General features: G+C 43.6%; 1 protein-coding gene across 1 annotated transcript in view; it reads right to left on the reverse strand.

The window, feature by feature from the left end:
* NCBP1 (nuclear cap binding protein subunit 1) overlaps positions 1 to 20,823 on the reverse strand; it is a 54,925-nt gene that overhangs the window by 13,998 nt on the left and 20,104 nt on the right. Inside the window, exons 8-17 of the mRNA XM_006266718.4 lie at positions 20,531 to 20,746; positions 18,520 to 18,617; positions 17,394 to 17,457; positions 14,038 to 14,148; positions 11,578 to 11,642; positions 10,077 to 10,139; positions 9,671 to 9,745; positions 5,293 to 5,396; positions 4,593 to 4,715; positions 3,483 to 3,585 (exon numbers count right to left, since the gene is read on the reverse strand). Of these exons, the coding sequence (XP_006266780.1) occupies positions 3,483 to 3,585; positions 4,593 to 4,715; positions 5,293 to 5,396; positions 9,671 to 9,745; positions 10,077 to 10,139; positions 11,578 to 11,642; positions 14,038 to 14,148; positions 17,394 to 17,457; positions 18,520 to 18,617; positions 20,531 to 20,746 (1,022 nt within the window). The remainder of the gene's footprint in view (positions 1 to 3,482; positions 3,586 to 4,592; positions 4,716 to 5,292; positions 5,397 to 9,670; positions 9,746 to 10,076; positions 10,140 to 11,577; positions 11,643 to 14,037; positions 14,149 to 17,393; positions 17,458 to 18,519; positions 18,618 to 20,530; positions 20,747 to 20,823) is intronic.

Raw genomic sequence — 20,823 nt, forward strand, 5'->3', positions numbered from 1 at the left:
CATATATATAAACTGGCAGAGCACCAGGATGTTTAACTGAGGTGAGCATGGGAGACCATCTTTGCCTTAAGCTTATGATCCAACTGGAATTTTTAAAATATAAGAATTAATCAAAATATTTAAAATATTTAAAACATCATTTTAACAGCAAAAGAATACAATCTAACATGAGTCTGGTAGAGCACAGTCATTTTGCACTGGAGTCTCTAATGAGATTTAGACATAATACTGGAGGATAAGCTTCACTTCTCTCAGTTTTTCTGTGGGACGTGGTACAAAGCCATAATGAATGTTGGATGGAGAATTTCTTTAGCTAATTTTTCAGGCTAATTAAATTGGGAGAAGCAGTTTAATTCTGGGGAAGAGCTAGAGAGCCCCAGAAGAGCAAAAATGTCAAAGGAAAAATTAGTAGGTCAAAATGCATAAGTATTTAGATGCATACATACAAATACAAAGAGTACAGGGAGGAAGCAGGGTAAGCTGGAAGTCACAGTCTGCAAATATGAACCTATGACTTAACTGGTATTACAAAAACTTGGGACAACTGCCATGATTGAAATAACATTGAGGGGTATACTCTGTTTTAGAATAATAGGTTTGGGGGAAAAATGAGGTATCGTACCATATGCCAAAAATATGGTTCCTAATTCCATGGGGAATAAGACAACAAATCAGCTTAGAAGGAATGAATAGTGGTGATATTATGGCGTAAGTCTGTTATAGTCTACCAAGTCAGGAAGACGTGGACAAGGCATTCCAAGGAGATGACGAGATAATCTAAAAAGCATGAGATGGTATTAATGGGGGATTTTAACTTTCCAGATTGTAATAAACCATGCACTACTAAGATACCACCTAGGAGCTCAAGTTTCTCTCCTATGTTCTACTGTGTCTCTTAGGGGATAGATAAGATCTTGCTCCTGGGGTAACTCAACCCTAGCCAATCTCAGTCTCCCTCAATCCCAAATCAGAAATTCACAGCTTCAACAGTGTAAACTCTGCCACTCTTTGTGGTTATTACCCTGGGTCTGCAAAAAAAAAAAAGCAGATCCAGATTCCTCCCCCCCTTTCCAAGGAAGAGGAATCCCTGAAGTATGAAATGCTTTGTTATCATGCTTGCCACCGACAATCAGGCAAAAGGAAAAAAGGTTTTATTACAAGAAAAGATAAAAGGTGTAAGCGAAACAACTATAGTTTGAGAGACGGATAAGAGGAAAATAAAAGGTAAAAAATACAAGATCTCACCTCGATTCTCTATCTAGAAATAGCCTCAGAGCAATCCCTTGTAACCAGCAATTTCCATGCAGATGTCTCTCTCGGCTAGTGTCCTGCCCACTCAAAATCCCACAGCTTGCCCCAGCTGAATCCTACATGGATTCCCCAAGTTCAGGAGCATCTAGTCTTTTTTACCAGCTTGGAAGCTGGGGCCATAAAAACTGTCCTCTTCCCTAGGGATCTCCCAACCTGTTCTAAGGAACAAGATTTTATACCTTCCAAATCTCCTTTTTGTTTCTAGGGAGAATATTATGCAGATAAGTCTTCTCTCTCCACCAGGGAGTGACTGACAGTGCTTTGCCCCTTCTATCTGCACCCCACACCCCAATTGTTTTGGGGACAATTTATTTCACTACTGTTTTATATAAGGAGCAAACATGACCTCCTCTGAATGGTGTTTCTCAAAAACTTATCTTTGTCACCAGGTCTGGTCTGTGTTGCTCTTGGGTAAGAGAAGAGCTTTAGGTGAGAGATAAGCCACACCTGACTACTGCAATTAGAATCATAGTCAGAGAAAACTAGGGTTGGAAGGGTCCTCAGGAAGTCATCTAGTTCAACCCCCTGCTCAAAGCAAGATCATTCCAGCCACAGCTTTGTTGAGCTGGGCCTTAAAAATCTCCAAGGATGGAGATTCCACCATCTCTCTAGGTAACGTACCAGTGCCTCACCACCCTCATCGTAAGAGCTTTTCCTAACATCCAACCTAAACTTCCCTTGCTGCAACTTGAGACCATTGCTCCTTGTTCTGTCATCTGCCACCACTGAGCAGTCTAGGCTCCATCTTCTTTGGAATCACCCTTTAGGTAGCTAAAGGCTGCTATTAAATCCCCCCTCAGTCTTCTCTTCTGCAGACTAAATAAACCCAGTTCCCTCAGGCTCTCCTCAGAAGTCATGTGTCCCAGCCCCCTAACCATTTTCATTGCCTTCTGCTGGACTCTCTCCAACTAGTCCACATACTTTCTGTAGTGGGGGGCCCAAAACTGGACACAGTACTCCAGATGTGGCTTCACCAGTGCTGAATAGAGGGGAATAATTACTTCCCTTGATCTGCTGGCAACACTCCGACTAACACAACCCAGTATGCTGTTAGCCTTCTTGTCAACAAGGGCACACTGTTGACTCATATCTAGCTTTTTGTCCACTGTAACTCCCAGGTCCTTTTCTGCAGACCTGCTACTTAGCCAGTTGGTCCCAAGCGTGTAGTGGTGTTTGAGATTCTTCTGTCCTACATGCAGGATTTTGCACCTGTCCTTGTTGAAACTCATCTTGCAGTTAGTCTAGGTCACTCTGAATCCTAGCCCTACCCTCCAGCGTATCTACTACTCCCTGCAGCCTGGTGTCATTCACAGACTTGCTGAGGGTACAATCTATCCCATCTTCCAGCTCAGTGGTGATGAGTAGGGGGTGCACGTGCACCCCCCTGAGAGCACTGGTGCACCCCCTGTCAGGCTGTGCTCCCTGTTTAGGTGACAGACAGGGGGGCAGGCAGAAGTGCTGGTGCCCCAGCTGCGAGCACTGGCCAGGGAGCGGGGTTACCAGCAAAAGTGGCCATGCCACTTCCAGAAGTGGCCGCTTTTTGGTGAGTGAGATCGGCCACTGGGTGACACCTCCCTCCCCCCAGTCAGTGAGATCAGCTGTGGGGGACTCCCCTCCCCGGTCGCTGACTGGTGTCAGGGGGGCAGATGCCCCTCCCCCGACTCAAGAGGCACCAGCCGCCCATGTTCCAGTTTGTTAATGAAGATATTGAACAAAACTGGCCACAAGACCGATCTATGGGACACTCCACTTAATACCAGCTGCCAACTATACATGAGCAAGAAGTCAAGGGGCATATCTCAGAACGTGTAGAACTCTTGTTCCAAGTAGTCTTTGCACAAGTAGACTACATTAAAATTGATCTATACCATTCATATTACCATCCTGTCAGTAACCACCTACCAGGTCTTCTCAATTTACTGTATAAATGTTATGCTATATGAAACTTCCTTAGCCTGACGAAGGGTTTTTGAACCCGAAAGCTTGCTTAATAACTATTCTCCAACTATTTGGGTTGGTCTAATAAAAGATATCAAATTCACCCAAGGAACCTTGTCATGCTATATGGAAGCATTATTCCACCAAGCATGTCACTGGTTCAATCAAAATATGTTCCACAAACCCAGAAGCCACATATACAAGCACATGCATAAACACACACATCCACTTACTTTGCGAGGGCACTGAAGGAGTGGCTGAAGGACTTGGCAGCTAGATGGAGTAGAGTTTGTACAAAAACTTCTATTTTCAGAGGGTTGAAGCTGAACCCTTCATCTGAAAGTTGGAACAACAAGAACTTCTAGTACATATTAAGTTAATGGCATTTAATCTTCACAAAGTTTTGAGGAGAACTGGGATTTTTTTCATCATTTTGTTCACCTATTTTTTTTTTTAGCATCTGTGGGCAGGGAATCAAGTAAATACTTTGAGAAGCAGTGGTAGAGGCTCCCACCATGAATCAGGAGCTACCATGGGAGACTATATTCAACTCCTGTTTTATACCAACAGGGAAGATTCCATTCCCATCTGAAAATTTAGCAACCTTTGCAAAACTCACTGTTGTCTTTCAGATCTATGAGTACTAAATTGCTTGTTTTTCAGGGCATGACAAATCAAAGTGAAATGCCTTGCAGATTCTTCCATGTGTCAGGTATCCAGGTTGTAGCCATAATGGTCTAGAGGAAAAAGCAATCAGGACTTGTAGTAGAAGTAATATATTTTTATTAGACCAAGTAGATTTAATTTTTTTCAAAAATCTACTTGGTCTAATAAAAGATATCACCTCTACTATGAGTCCTTATTGTAGATTCTTGTAAGCCATGTTTTCTTAAACTGGGGCACTTCTACACCTGTGTGCTTGTATAAATACAAGAATTACAGAGCAAATCAAACTTGTCCCACCCAAACTACCAAGTTTAAAAATCACCACTCCTCAAGCCTCACTCTCTTTCACACACTTTTCTTTAAAAATATCCCCAAGGACAGAGAGGCCCAGTAAGCTAAACCCTGGCTCTGGCTATACTGGTAGAAGGGCTGGAAAAGTTTTAGGCAAGGCCAAGCAAGGCCTTATGAGAATGCTTATTCTATTTGAATTGGGGGAGGCCTGCTAATGCACTTGAGCCATGTACGTCTTTCTTCTGTAAGGCTAAGTAACTGCTGCTAAAGGAGAAAGCATACAAAGTTATGTACCAGCAAAACCCACAGATCCATACAATGTCACAAGTAGTTTCAGTTACAGAACAAATCAGGATTTTACAGTGTCTAATATCAAGTATCCTTACCATCATCATCATCCTGGTTAGGATTGGGCACATCTTTTAAGATGCTGAAGATTTCATCATTACTGGCTTTATTTTTAATAGCAATAGTCAAACAGAGTGCAACAGTATATCCTGGAAGGGACCCTAAGGATAACAAAGAAAAATGCTCAGATGGATCCTTTCAAAATCAAACGCAATGAATATTTTATATCAGTCCAAGTATTTCTCATATGCATACACCTTCTTGAACATTGTAAAGTTATCAATTACTGTTTTCTATTAAAAACAGACATTTGTGCTGCCTGGTAATATGGTTTGTGCAGCAAAGCTACAGGCCAACACGCTACATCTAGATCTTACCTGGCTGTCTCACTGGTGTTTATGCTCTGAAGCAATGACCAAGCTTAACAATTAATACTAACTACTTAGATTGCATTCACAATTTTCAGCGGCAGCCCTAAACTGGACGGCACCAGCCCTCACTAAATAGCTCAACCTGAAACCTGAAGGCCTCAAAGTAGATACACAAGACAGGAGTATTACATTTTTCTACCGCACTTGATTTGTTGTTTTGTCTTCTATTCCTACTTATCAAATAGAAGAGAGGTGGACTTCAGGGGAAATCTATCTACATATGAATAACTAAATTTCTCCACTGCTCCATCTCTTACCTCTTCTTTAAAAATGCTGCCACAGCATGAATTTTAGCTTTCATACTTACTGTTGCTTTCATCTCCATACTTGTATATACACACTGGATTTGCAGGACTCAAGACAGAAAAACTTGCAGGAACAATGTCTATTATCCGTTGATGGTAGGAAAGTCTGTAAAAATAAATTTCAGTTGTGGTAGAATTAAAATGGGGATATCTTCAGGTATGCTTCAGGATACTGCTCAATGTAGGATTTTGGGGGTTTTAATCTTGGCAGAATATAAACCAAGAAGTCTAAAACAGTTCACTTAATACTGTGATTAGCTCCTGCCAGATATTACGATCTGTAGGAACCAGGCTTGGAATAAGACCTTCTCTGGACAGTTTTGATTTTAATAGCACAAAAACATATTCTCATCCTCACCTAATTAACTAACTTTGCTCATGAAAAAAGGACACACAGCAAACAGTGCCACATTTTATTCAAACGTGCAAGATGCTATGCAGACCACAGGTGTCACAAACTCAGGAAGCCAACTAACCAGGTGCCCTCGTTTTAACATTTGGTCTCCTTTACTCTTTACAAAAATATGCAAGGATTAACCCACCAGCATTTGAAATGACATGAAAGGGATTTGCAGACCAAAAGCATTTCTCTTGTCAGACCAGGCTAATCTTTCTTCAATACCTCTTGTCTCACAAAAGAAATATTTCATTTAAGCCTCCTAAATCACTTAAGGCCTTTGAAAATTTTACTTGCCAAGAAGGTCCACGTTGCCTCTGACCATGAAGTGCACCTGCTCCTTGCAAACAGTAGCCACCACCTCCATGTAATAATGTAGCTGAGTGGATGAGGTGTCCTTTGGGGTAGTGTTTCAAGGCAGGGTAGACATGTCCTTACCGTCTCCTATCCTTCTCCCCTCTCCAATTACTAACCCAATCTTAAGAATAAAAAAAGCATATGGAAACTTCCTTTTATGTCAAGTATCACAAACTTGAATGTAGCATGCACTGGGATGCAGTGTGACTTTAAATGTCCCCACACTAAGAGTCAATGGGCTTCCTTCACACAAGAGACATTTAAAGTCATGCTGTACTGCCCAATGCTGATCTACAGCATGTGCAGCTGGGGACCTGGGAGCTCCTCAATGTCGAGCTGAACACGCTCCAGCGTGAAAGTTTTCACATTGAAGTGCATGCAGCTAGGGAATGGGGAGCTCCCCAGGCCCCAACTGCATGCCCACAGTTTCCCTGCCTGAGAGCCAGTGCTGCTCCTGCCCCCTTTTGAAGGGGGTGCTGGTGCAGCCTAGCATTGGGGAAGCTGGTTCCTAAATGCTCGGTTGCACCAGCATTGCCAGGGTATAGGGAGCCCATCATGGCTTATTTTCCTCATGCCAGGCTTCTTGTGCTGACACTTGCACAACCGGGATCTGAGGAATTCTATCTATTCCTGATCCCCCACCAAAAGCCATTCATTCTGCTATGCACATATCAAGCTACACACAGTTTTTGGGGCTGGGGACAGAATTTTTAAGATCCTAATCATGAGATCATTTTGATAGCTGCCAGTCTTTGAGTGACCCATATTTTGCAGCAACATCATGTAAAGCCTATTACTCGCCCCTCTCCATCATCAGATTTGTCACTCAAGTACAAAGGTGTGTCCACACCAGATCCTGGGAATCCTTAAGCCACCACTTTTCAAGTACATCTATCCACCTGCTCTTACTTGCATGTGCCAAAGTCAGAAGAAAGGTTGTGAAAATCAAGGAACTGATGGGCAGCATCTCCTGGGAAGCCAGGCTGAGGGGGAAAGGAGTTCAGGAGAGCTGGCTGTATATTAAAGAATCCTTACTGAAGGTGCAGGAAAGAACCATCCCAATCCGCAGGAAAACTAGAAGTGTGGCAGGAGACCAATTCGGCTTAGCAGGGAGCTCTTCAGTAAATTAAACCACAGAAAGGAAGCGTACAAGAAGTGAAAGCTTGGATAAACAACTAGGGAGGAGTATAAGAGTATTGCTCAGGCATGCAGGGATGAAATCAGACAGGCCAAAGCACAATTGGAGTTGCAGTTAGCAAGGGACATGAAGGGTAACAAGAACGATTTCTACACATCAGCCACACAAGGAAGATCAGGGAAAGTGTGGGTCCCTAACTGAATAGGGGAGGCAAACTAAGTGAAAGATGATATTGAAGAGGCTGAAGTACTCAATGCCTTTTTCACCTGTCTTCACAGGTCTCAGACTACTGCACCTGGCAGTACAGTTTGGGGAGGAGCGCAGCCAACTGTGGCAAAAGAACAGGTTAGGGACTATTTGGAAAAGCTGGCTGTGTACAAGTCCATACAGCCAGACACGATGCATCTGATGTGATTGCAGAGCTGCTGGCCATTATTTCTAAAAACATGTGGTGGTCAGGAGAGGTCCTGGATGATTGGAAAAAGGCAAATACAGTGCCCATCTTTAAGAAAGGGAAGAAGAAGGATCCAGAGAACTACAGACCAGTCAGTCTCACCTCAAGTTGCTGGAAAAATCATGGAGCAGGTCCTCAAGGAATTCATTTCTAAACACTTGGAGGAGAAGAAGGTGATTAGGACAGGTAGCATGGATTCACCAGGGGCAAGTCATGCCTGAGCAACCTGACTACCTTCTATGATGAGATGAATGGCTTTGTGTTGCAGGGAGAGCAGTGGATGTAATATACTTGGACTTTACCAAGGGTTTTTATACAGTCTTCCACAACATTCTTGCAACCAAGCTAAGGAAGCATGAGTTGGATGAAGGGACTGGGAGATGGATAGAAACCTGGCTGAATTGTTAGGCTCAACAGTAGTCAATGACTCGGTATCTAGTTGGCAGCCAGTCTCAAGCAGAGTGCCCCAGAGGTCAGTCCTGGGGTCAGTTTTGTTCAATATCCTCATCAGTGAATTGGAAGATTGGATGGAGCGCACTCTCAGCAAGTCTGCAGATGACACCAAGCTGAGGGGAGTAGTAGATATGCTGGAGGCTAGGGCTAGGATTCAGTTAGACCTCAAAAAAACTGGAGGATGGGACCAAAAGAAACCTCATGAGATTTAATAAGGACAAATACCAAGTCCTGCACTTAGAACAGAAGAATTCCATGCCCCAGTACAGGCTGGGGACCAACTGCATAAGCAGCAGCTCCGCAGAAAAGGACCTGGGGGTTACTGTGGAAATTAAGGTGAATATGAGCCAACAGTGTGCCCTTCTTGTAAATGCGGCTAACAGCATACTGGGTGGATTTAGTAGGAGTGTTGCCAGCAGATCAAGGGAAGTAATTATCCCCTTCTATCCTGTGCTAGTGAGGCCACATCTGGAGTACTGTGTCCAGTTTTGGGCCCCCCACTACAGAAAGTAAGTGGATAAATTGGAGAGAGTCCAGCAGAGGGCAAAAAAAATGGTTAGGAGGCTGGGACTCATGACTTCAGAGGAGAGGCTCAGGGAACTGGGATTATATAGTTTGAAGAAGAGACAGAGAGGATGTAATAGCAGCTTTCAATTACCTGAAGGGTGGTTCTAAAGAGGATGGAGCTAGACTGTTTTCAGTGGTGGCAGATGACAGAACAAGGACCACTGGTCTCAAGTTGCAGCAAGGGAAGTTCAGGTTGGATATTAGGAAAAACTCTCTCACTAGGAGGGTAGTAAAGCATTGGAACAGGTTACCCAGAGAGGTGGTGGAACCTTCCTTGGAGGTTTTTAAGTCCTAGCTAGACAAAGGTCCCGCCTGAGGTCCCTTCCAACCCTAATTTTATATGATTCTATGAAGTTGTTGCAGAGGCAGCCCTGCCACTGCTGCTCTCAAAACCTCTTTTGCTAGTAAGTTTGAGCTGGAGGCCAAGACAAAGCATGCTTCACTACTTTATTTCCAGGTTTGGGGCACGAAATGGGAGAAGTAGAGAGCATGTTTGAGAGAGATGCTCCCTTGGAGTGCTAAGGTGGCAATGTATATGTACCCCAAAGTAAAAGGAGCATCTATGAGTGCACTGTAAGTTCACTCAGCACTAAGTGCTTGCTCCTCCACGTTCCCCTTGTGTGAGGCTAAGTGCAGGCCCCTCAGTGGCCAGCTCCAATACAAGAAGGTAAGCTCACAATCATCTCTGCCCTACTGATCTATAAAGAACTAATCTCTCACTCCTTTCTTCCTGCCCTTGTGCCCAGAGTTAAGTGCTGCAATAAGCAAACTAGTTATTGAAATGGGGTGCCATTTAATTTGAAGATGTTATGGAAGAGTGCGAGGGGCCTAAAAATGTTGAGAATCACTGGAATAGATTGACATTTCTGGCAATGTGATTGAAGAGAAGATGCAGCATCAAAAAACTGTGAAAGGGGGGTTGTGTACATATCCCAGCATAAAGTATATTGTTAAACAAACCTGAAAACAAATGTGATACCCTTGAAGTGGTGTGTGTTCAAAAGCCTCACTTACCTCATGCATTTTTCCAAGACTTCTTTTACAAATTTGGCTTTAGACTTTTCAGGGTCTTGGGTAAGACAGTCTGACCTACAAACAACAAAGTTTGACAGTGCTGGCAACATAGTGGCAGTTGGCAGTAATTGGACCTCTTTACAAATTAAGATTTTTTTTTTAACAAAGTAAAATAATTTTGTGGAACCATATTTAGTGGATTATGTTCTATTAAGTTACATAAAGGCAACAAAGGATAGCTTTTCTTGGATCTAGAAAGCTTTACAGAAGTGAAACTGCTATGGCAATACATGCTTTATGCTAAATATGGTTGGCTGGAAACAACTACAAGCATTTTATGGGTAGGTTTGAAAGTTTCAGATGTGTGCAGCATCTGGCTTAAATGACAATCCAAAAAGAAACTCACCAATCCTCCCAGCTCCAACGGAACTGAAAGTTACTCAGATGATGAGAAAACCAATTAATGAACCTTAAAGAGAGAAAAGAACAATTTCACTGCACTTACCTGATTGCAAGACTACTGCAGTTTTAAGATGATCCCCCCCAATAATTATATGCTATACATGGAAAAACTTATAAATTTGTTTTAAATTTCCATGCCTGAAATCTAATAATTGGAGTGCAGTCTTAAATTTGTGTCCTGTCCCATTCTGTCCCCCCACCCCTAATACAGCAGGGAAAAGCAGCAGCAAGGGGTCAGCAGCCTGATACTTGTACCCTGAGACTGCCTCCCCCCACACCTTCACCACCTGCTCCCCTCACTTACCATTAGCTGTGGTTCCAGCTCCATTCTGGCCCCAGCCTGACCACACAGCAGTGGCAGCAGTAACTCTAGCATCCTGGGGCTGGACCTACTGCTGCAAGTGCTGTTGTATGGCTAAGCCAGGGCTGGAGCAAGCATGTACTGTACATGCCCTAGGCTAGGATGGGGCAAGAAGCATGACTGATGGTAAGTGGTGACTTGAGGAAATGGCGGGAAGAGGGCAAGAGGAGAGGCTGCTGCTCTCCAGGTCATTCTTCACCTGGAAGTAAGCCTGACATGTTCTGGTCACTATTTTATTGGCTAAAATAGGGTTAAAGTATCATTTCAATGTTGGCAAATAACAGTTTCAGTAATTGTAGCTTATTGGGGGGGGGGGGGGGGGAAGAAAAACAAAGAAAAAACATCTCCTCGCATTCTGGTCCTTCCGCAGGTACTTTAATAAATTCTTTAAGTCACAGACTTAAGTTCTCAGCATTTACTGGTTATTGCCATGTTTTTGAAAAAGGAGAAAATTAGATTTATATTTTACAGATGCTTAGCATTAAGTTTAGTGAGTTATTTTGGCTCTCCTGGGCCATAATTGAAAAAGCCTCATGTTTTCTCAGATATGAGACTGATGACTTGACATCAATTTTTGTTGCAACCTGATGATTTTTATCAACATTTCCTCCACAGCAACTGCAATTCTTATAAAACTACCTAGCTTCACATAATCTTTAGAATGCTAAACTGCTCCCTTCCTTTGGCCTACCAACCCACAGTAAAACCAACTCCAAAAACTTGGTACAGCCAGAAGCCAGTGGGTGGAGGCAGCATGCTTCATAGAACAATTTAAGGGGAGGAGCTGCCATTAATTTTCTAATGGCATTATGCAAATAGACCTGGAGAGGCAAAAGATCACTGGTAAAACTAGGAACAAAAAACAATAGGGAGGAAAAAGAGGTGAGGCGGGGGGAGATGCTAGTTCCCCTCTTTCAGTTTTGAAGTCTCAAATCTAAAGTACAAATGTTAAATTTAAAAAAAAGAAATGGGAACAAGATGCCAAAGCAGGAATTTTAGATTTGTGGATTAAAAGCAGACAGCATGTAAAAAGGAGAAAAAATGTGAGTGTATTATGATGTTCCTGAAATGCACAAACACTTACCTGTCTACACATATAGTATTCATTGTATCCAAACGCATATACAGCATTTCTGTGGCTTGCGCAAGCTGTGTAGTTTCTAATTAAGGTTAACAGAGAAGAGTCTAAAAATAGATCACCCTCTCCAAATTCCTGCTGGTGTTTGAACCAATTCTGTACTGCCATTCTGTTTACCTGCTTGTCCCAAATGACAGCAAGTCATAGTAACTCTATTGACAAAAGGGGTTTTGCAGTTTGGCCCAACAAGCAAATTCTATTCTCTATTCAGGCTATTTTTCTTTTGTAAAGCACCATCAGGCTCCTTATAGAAGTCCAACTTTCTAGGACTTCTGCATTGGATTATAATGGGACAACTTTTTGGATGGTATGCACTTTTATGGTTAAGTGCCTGTGATGCTGCTTAATAAACAAGCTACCTTTGCTCATGGTTATCTTTTAATTCATTAAACCAGGGGTGTCCAACCTGTGGCACTCATCCCACACATGAGAGAGGCACCCCTGTGGTGGCATGCAGCAGATCAGGGAGGGAGGAGAGAGCAAGAAGTACAGCTGCAGATTGGGGAGGGAAGGGGATTGGAGTGGCAGTAGAGGAGGGTGTGGGGCTTAATTTGTGGCATGCTGACCAAGAATGTTGACCTCCATTGCTTTAGACGCATCATTTCTTTATGCTATACTGTTTTCATCACTTGGGGTAAGGGAGATAGGGGTGGGGAGGGCAGATTACACAGAAAGTAGCTCAGGAATTAAAAAAGGGTGGAAGTCCCCCGCCATACTCAGTTGCTAATTTTTTAAAAAGGTATAGGGAAGATTTAAGAGAGCAATGGAAATACTTCATGACTAAAGCAAGAATGAAGAAGGTTTTTTTTATTGCTGCATAACTTTATGGCCCAAAGCTGTTAATACTTATCCATACCGGTTTGTTTGTTTTTTTATAACAATGAATTTCAGAACCAAGGGTGAGCCTTTATAATTAATTCTGGATGACAATAATTTGAGGGGGAAAAAAATTTAAAACATGTCAAAGATCTGACTACCATATTTACTCTAATCCAAGATGAGGTTGGATGAGAGCTGGAATGGCTCATTTGGAACAGAAGGGGGCATATGGCCAGGGGAACACAGGGGAGACAGTGGGATGCGCATGTGAGACTAGCCTGCAGCCTCCCCGCACCCTCTTGCCCACTGCACTTGTGCCTGCCCCTGCACCCCCATCACTATCCTTTACTGTCCTCCCCCTTCCGCTCCCGGCCCTCCAGCCCCAACCTGGCCCATCTAGGAGCTACTACTGCTTCTGCCTGGACTGAGGCCACGATAGGGCCATGCTGCTGCAGACTGCTGCAGAGGAGCAGAGCTGCAGAGCTGCAGCTGAAGATAAGAGGGAAGGGGTGGGAGAAGGCTGGCTATAGGGGTTGGGAGGAGGCACGCTGTAGTTGGGAACAAGCACAGGCAGAGGGGCAGGCAGCAAGGGGCTAGGGGTCTGGCCCCTTAGCCCTCCACCACTGCTTTCCCTGCTACAGCAGTGGAGGGGATGGATTTGAGATGACCTTCCATTAATTAAATTCCACTCTTGGAAAATAACAACACACTTACAATTTTCTATATATAGAATCTAATTACTGGGGTGGGGGCAGTTTGTCTTAAATTGAAAGTCATCTTGGATTCAGAAAAATACTATAATTCTACATACTTCAAAGCTGATAAGAAAACTGCACACCAATAGGATCGAAAACTTGATATAACAAAACTCCTATGCTGCAACAACCTTTTTTAAATGCAGTGTCCTGCAAAGTTTAAGAACTTGTTATCACCTTACCTCTTGCAGGGAAATATTTCTATTTAAGAATGTAGAGAGAAGTCTTATAATCACATTATTTGTATAACTATGTAATTATTTATTTATATGTATATACGTATGTATATATTTATAGGATCAGAAACTGATCAACAGGTTTTTTTAAAAAGACTCTGTCCCAGTTCAAACATTTTCAAATCAAATTTCTAGTGGTTCAGCTGCACATGAAGCATGTTTATTATTCTGATGCTGGACTTAGGTATTAAAGCCAAACTGCGTACATAGCAGCTGACATATTGCTATGCTTGACCAGCAGAAACAAACATGCTGGGTTTGCTGCTAGTCTGTTTCATGCCTTATGCTTCTGTTCCATAAACAAAGTACAGTTGTCTCTTTTCTGGCACTTGGGAATTATTTTTAAACTTTCCATAGCACTGGCTTTCCTCCATGATGTTGATGCTAGGGCAAGGCTACTCAAACTAAAATGGCTATGTGGCTGCATTATACATTGGCACATGCGGTATTAACAGGCAATACATTTGTTTTACACAACTGGCAACAGGGTGGAAGAAATTATCATTGCTGTATCTATACCATTTAGATTCCTGCAGGATGGAATGTTTTGGGATTTTTTTCTCTTCTGTAGAAAACAAACAATAAGGAAAGGATACAACTTGTGGTAAAGAGCCAGGCTGAAGTTTGCATAGTTCAATAAGAAGTGTTGTGTACATAACTTCAATGTGTGGTGGAGTTGGAAGCTGAAACAACTCTGAAAATATTACCTGGTCAAAGTGGGCGGGGGAAAAACAATTATTAAAGCTTATTCAAGACAGAGACATGCACGTTTTTCTTCATGTCTATGCACGTGAGGACACTAGGGCTGCTGACACACATGGGGGAAACAATCAACTCCCCCTGCCTGCCACACACACACTTTACTGGAAGTAGCAGCGCGTTAGTTTGACTTGGCTCTGCAGCACCTGTATAGATCGGATGCATCAGCAGGGCTTTTTAGGGGCATTTATACACTTCCTCCAGGAGGTGGCGATTTAAGAAACATCAAGTTTCAACTTCAAAAGTCTAACTCAATCATTCCAAAGCTAGTTTCAATTCTGAGACCAAGCACGGCAGCCTGAAGACTAAAATGTAAAGGTGCACTAATATATCGGTCCTACAACAGATCAGCACCAATATAAAGAAAACTGAAAGCATCAGCAATTGGCTTTTTTTGCCTGATGTGACCAATAAACGCCCTGTGCATGTGCACAGCCGCAGGGTAAGACACAGGCTGTCAGGAGTGCCTGGCAGCATGGAGAGCAGATGAGTCCAGCTGGTAAGTCTGTTGTGGGGGAAGGGGCACGGGGGGGGAGGGGCGCAGATTGAGGCCCCCGTGGTGAGGGAAGGAGTGGGGCTGGGGCATGTACTGCACAGCTGGGGTGGAGTGCAGGACAGAGCTGTGAGCAGCTTATCCAAGGGGCCCAGGGAAGGGGGGCAGCTCCTACTGCTGCATGCACCCCAGAAGGGCATGGGGGCATATGTCCCCAGATCTGCAGGTGGAGTGAGGGCAGGCTACTGCTGCAGGTCAGGGCCAAGGCAGCACCAGGCTCTTCCTGGCAGGGACCTGGGCTGGGCTGCGTTTGAGGCGGGCAGCAGCACTGGGAGGAGGAGTTAGGGGGGCCATGGCAAATTTTGGGGTGGCTAAAGGCCGCACCCCCCCCTCTCCCAGCATTGCTACCACCTGCCCTGAGCACAGCCCAACTCAGCCCCTACCAGGAAGAGTCTGGCACAGCCCCAGGCCCAACCTGCCTTTGCCCTGCACACAGATCTGGGGCACATGCCCCCATGCCCTCCTGGGGTGCTTGCACCAGTGGGAGCTGCCCCCCAGATGAGCCGCTCGCAGCTCCATCCCATGGCCCATCCCAGCTGTGCAGCGCCTGCTCCTGCCCCAGCCCCACTCCCACCCTCACCGCGGGGTCCTCAATATGCCCACTCCCCACGCCCCTTCTCCCACAACAGACTTACCAGCCAGTCACCACTCTCCATGCTGCCCGTCTGCGTATCAGAATTGGATCGATATCTGCCGATATGGCTCATTAAAAATCAGCTATCGGTACCGGCCCAAAAAAATCTCTATTGGTGCACTCTTACTAAAATGCAATGCTTGTTATTTTTAATTAACCAAAGGAAATTTTAGAATGGAAGTTGGGCTTGACATAAGGATGAATTCCAAACTACTGCACATGCTAAGTTGTAGCATCATGGCAGAAGCCAAAAAGCAAGTTAATCTGCTTTTGTGTTGGGAAAATTATATGAACAAAATGGTTAGTATGAAAGACTGACAACTTTTATGCTAGTGTCATTTTAGTTTTTTCCACCAGACTACACTCACTTCACCTCACAGAGAAATATTTATTAGAAACAGGTTAGCATTCTAAATGGGGGTAGAACTTTTATCACAATCAACACTGTGACCTTAAGCTCCTGGCAGAGATCAAATTTAAAGTGCAGTGGGATTTTATCTTGGATCCCCAAAACTGAGCATCCTGCCATGGCAGACATTGAAGATTCGGCATAGCAGGATGTGCCATTTTGGGGATCTGTGATAAAATGTCTCAGATCCCACTGCATGTCAGATGGTGCTTGAACCCAACACCAGAGGTGGCTCCAAGATGCACCCACACCTTTTAAGTGTCCCAGCATGCAGGGAGACATTCAGTGATTTTGGGGTCCCCCTGCACTGGCATATTCAATGGGTGCACAGCAGGCTCAAGTGCCATCATGTTCAAAAAGTGCATATGTAGCATGCATGCCTTTTAACATTTCAGGCACGTGGGGAGCTGTTCCCTGATCTTACGCACCCCAAGGACTGGCACCTTCAAAGGGTGCATATGCAGCTGGGATTCTCACACACCCTGTAAACTAGCATGTATGCCACATTCAAATTAAAACATGATATGATTCAGCCACAAAGATGCTCCATATTTAACAAGTAAAATCTCTGTGGCTGCTTTGCTATTTTACAGGGTGATAAATTGCTTGCACATGCAGCAGTTACAATTTATTGTGGTGTCAGCAGAGTTAACTGCATGATAAATGTAACATCTCCCAGAGGCCCATCCTACTTTGTGAAATCCTGCACTGATGAGCTTCCTAAAATCCCAAACAGCCTGTCTGGCTTCGCCAACACCTTGCACTCCTAATTCTGTGTCTTGATTTAGTCCACCAATTGCACATAGATTGTGTCCTTCCTGTATTTCACTCTAAATTTCTTAGTTCCTATTTGCTTTTTCCACAAAGGCCTTGCAAACAAGTTAGCAGAATGACTTCTACTCTGTGCATCCCTTCAAGTTAACCCTGAGGGTTACACAGGGCAGGAGGTAGAGGCAACATAGCTGAACACAACCTTCAGGGTGACGGGTCCAGCTGTAGGGAAACAGTGGCATTCCCTCCTCAGCCCCTATCCTCCCCAACAGTTCCCTCATCTGTGTAGGGTGAGAAGGCAGGGCAACAAGAGCTATCCTGCTGGTGGGACGGACCCTCATTGTGGGGAAATACCCCCGTGTTCATGCACAGTCTGGACCCTGGTCTATGCAGAGCAAGGGAGGCAATTGCCCTTAGGCTGAACCCTTCTCCCAGAATGATGGTTCCAGCTGTGGAAATGCCTCACCCTCTCAACTCCTCCCCTTAACAGACCTGGGCTGGCTGACCTGGGTCTGTTAAGTGGCAGGGGCACTGGTACCAACAGGGATCCCCAACAGCTTGCCCCACAGAGGGAGAGACATAGGGAGAGAGGGGTTCTGTGTGATACTAGTAGTACTTGCCATCTGGATGAAGCATTAGATGAAGAAGAGAGATCACTTCCAACCAGGAAGATCTAACATTCTTGCAGAAGAGCCAGTTCTCTTCTATAAAAAACCCCTTTAATGGCTGTATGCTCTCTTTGTGCTAGGAGAAACGCTTTTTGCTAAAGTTAATCACCTTATGCAAAACAAAGGAAACTGAAAGATGGCATGTGTAATACACATACCTCAACTATGTGGTAGTTCAAAGGGATCTTGTTATTTCCTGGATAGCTCAGTAACTGTGCAGCACTACAAAGAGAACAGATGTATGAGAGTTAGAATGCAATACATCAGAAGCAATGGTTTAGGTACCAAGCAAACAGAACAGTTTGTTCCTTGTATTAATCCATCTAAAGGAAAGGTGTCAGGCTGACAGCCATGAAAACGCCTATTTAGCCACAGAATAGGTACAAAAAAAGCAGCAATATAGGCACATTCACAGTCACCTGACCCCTGAAAAAACATTTCACCTCCAAGCCTATGCTACCATTGAACTCTAACACTGCTAAGAGATGTAACTTTGTGGAAGCTTTTGTGGTGATTTATATGATGCTGACATGTGGGCTGAAACCAAACTCAACTTGTGCATTCCAATAAAAGCCTGGATATAGTTTATCATCAGAAGCCTTGGCTGGATTTGAATCAGGAACCATGATGAAGGAATCTTTATCCAATCAGCAGATGACTGTTGAGCCACTTCTCCACAGTCCTCTTAGTTAATCGTGGATATTTGAAAATGAGAAAGCTGATGGGAAAGATACAGGCAGTCTTCTAACCACCTTCACACTATCGCTAGTTGACATTCCAGAACCCTGCACTTGCCTCAAAGCAAAATTACTGACATTTGTTCAATTCTAGCCCTAAGCCATTTGCACCATTTATACTTTCACATAAACTCCCCAAGAAAGTTTAAGATAAAGACAGAAGTCCTGCCATCAATTTCAACACAAAAATACAGATTTCGCCTTCTGTGGAATCAGGAAACCACACAAGTCTTTGTACCATGTACCTTTGCCATGAACACAGAATTTGGCACATTTTCCACCACCCATTGAATCTACCACCTCTAATTTGGAAACAACATACCTTACTGAATATGTTAAGAATATGTCAAATGTCACCTCAAGCTTTTGTACAACCAATTTCAGAATTATGAAATATCATAATATGAAATATAATAATATGGAAGTGACCATAAAATATCATAATATGAAATATCACCACTACCAGTGGAAGTCATGATGCCAAAAGCAGGAAGCCAGACCTCATAAGAGGAGTGCTGTGGTATCATAACACTGATACACTACTTACCAAGTCTTCCTCTCTTTCCAGTGGGATTTGATGATGCAATGAAGATTCTCTTCTATTACAAATCTTTCAACAGAATGACTGCCAGGCATAACAGGGCCCTATTAAAAAGCAATTAAGACGTATGAAAAGTCACTATTTCAATTCAGAAGAATGAACACTAGGCTCCCATGACCAATAGTATTTTGTTCAATTAATTTTTTCAAGCCGTATAAATAAAATAATGGAACCTAAATGCATTATATTTCTAGCTATATCAATGGTTCCATTAGAGATTGTTCACAAGGGTTTAAACATTCTGGTTATTGGTTGTAAAAGCTTTCTAAGTTCCAAGCAGAAGTACGCGGTCCATAAATGATTTTTAAACCTGCATACAGATAAAGCTTTCAGATGCAATGTCATCCCTATAAAGGATTCCAAAAAACCCTAACCCTCCCATCACAAAACACAACCCATAAATATGACTCATCTTTATTTTTCATTCCAGCTTTTCTAAATGACATAGGAGCTCACTTACAAGGGCTATTAAATGCATCTATAATTTCAGATGCTGGTCAAACCAGCTGCCTACTTTTTTAATGAAAATATTATTCTAGTAGTGTCAGTAACTCCTGGAAGTTTCAAAGAAACTATTTGATGCTTCTGTACTATTTTCATGTAGAATTTTCCCCTACTGCTCCAACATTTAATCCCAATTACTTTTGAAAATTATATAAAATAGCCACAAATCAGAAGCATTACTGCAAATGCAAGAGGTGGTATCTAAGGAGTCACCTTGCCCTAAAACTGGTTTAGGGAGGCGTGAGCTTTCATAGGCAACAACTTTAGCAGATACTATTTCACAGTCAAATACAAGAGTCACACTACAGTATAACCTCATAAAGCAGGTATGCTTGGGACCGAGCACCTGCCGGGAATTTGAAAATTCCAGATTTTTGATGCCAGTGGTGAGGGAGGGAGGGAGGGAGTGAAGCTGGGGTGGGGGAAGGGGCATGGTGCAGCCCAGTGGCTGCAGGCAGGTGGCGTTGGGCCACTCCTGAGGCTGCAGCAGGGAGCAAAGTGGAGCTGTCAGTGGGTGTGATGCAGCTCTTGCTGCTACATGCACCTTGGGAGGGCTGTAGGCTGACGGGCTGCGCCGGGCTCTTCCTGGGGGCCACGTGCTCCCGAATCTGTGCACAAGACAAGAACAGGCTGCCACCTGCCCCGAGTGCTGGGAAGAGCCTGGTGCAGCTGCTGGTCCTAGCCTGCAGCAGCAGCCTGCTCTTGTCCCACGTGCAGATCCAGGGGCATGCAGCCCCCAGGAAGAGCCTAGCGCAGCCTCCCAGCCTGCAGTCCTCCCACGCCGCACCCACTGACAGTTCCCTCCACTTTGTTCCCTGCTGCAGCTCCGGTAGCAGGCGATGCCAACTGCCTGCAGTGCTGGATTTCTGAGAATTCTGGATTTATGAGGTTATATCCTAATATGTCCATATGTCTTCTGTTATAGCATCCTTTTCACATACTGCAAGGAATTAATCTGACCTACATCACTCCTATCAATCTAATGAAACTGGACTCAAAGCATCAGTACTCCAATATTAAGACAAGTACAACAGCTAGAAAAGATGCTTGTCATAGCCAGTACAGTGTTTATAGTTCTGGGTAAGGTAGCCAAAGGTGCCAGATAATTAACTGATTCAATCCATTATGTTTTAGCATGTGCCTCCCCACACTTCAAAAGATCAACTTCAGCAATTGCTTTTTTTTTTTTTTTAAAGAAAAGTTGAAAGTGATCTCTCAAAAATGTTATCATAATAATGTTCTCATATGTGGCATTAAAATGCACAGTATTACTACTGCTCTTCTCATTGCTAAACATTTATTGAAAGGGGGAAATGCAATTTCTCATTCAGTGCCGGCTTATATTTCTACTGGCTTATATTTCTACTGGCCTTGAGAACCTTGGACATTCAGATTCAGTATCAAAGGAGGAAATTACTTGTATTTTCTCAAGAACCTCCTAAAATTCACTCACCTCAGGATCATCTGTATAGTCAAACATTCTAAAGATAACTCTTGGCACTGGGTAAACTGAGTCTTCAGTGTGAGGTGGAGGAGTAAAAGGAGGCAGGTTGTGCTGTAATGCTTCACAGAGGATGCTGTCGAAGGCCAGGTAGGGCCTCAGAATGTGTCTTTCTTGCCAGCGATCTTTTTTCAACTTCTGAATTTGAGCCCAAAGACAGTCTAAGTACTTAAGGAGAAGGGGAAAAAAAAACCAGGAGCTGATATACCCAAATTCTGTAGCTTAATTAATCCTTAGATTCTTTG

This window comes from Alligator mississippiensis, chromosome 3 (assembly GCF_030867095.1).
Source record: "Alligator mississippiensis isolate rAllMis1 chromosome 3, rAllMis1, whole genome shotgun sequence".
NCBI lineage: Eukaryota > Metazoa > Chordata > Crocodylia > Alligatoridae > Alligator > Alligator mississippiensis.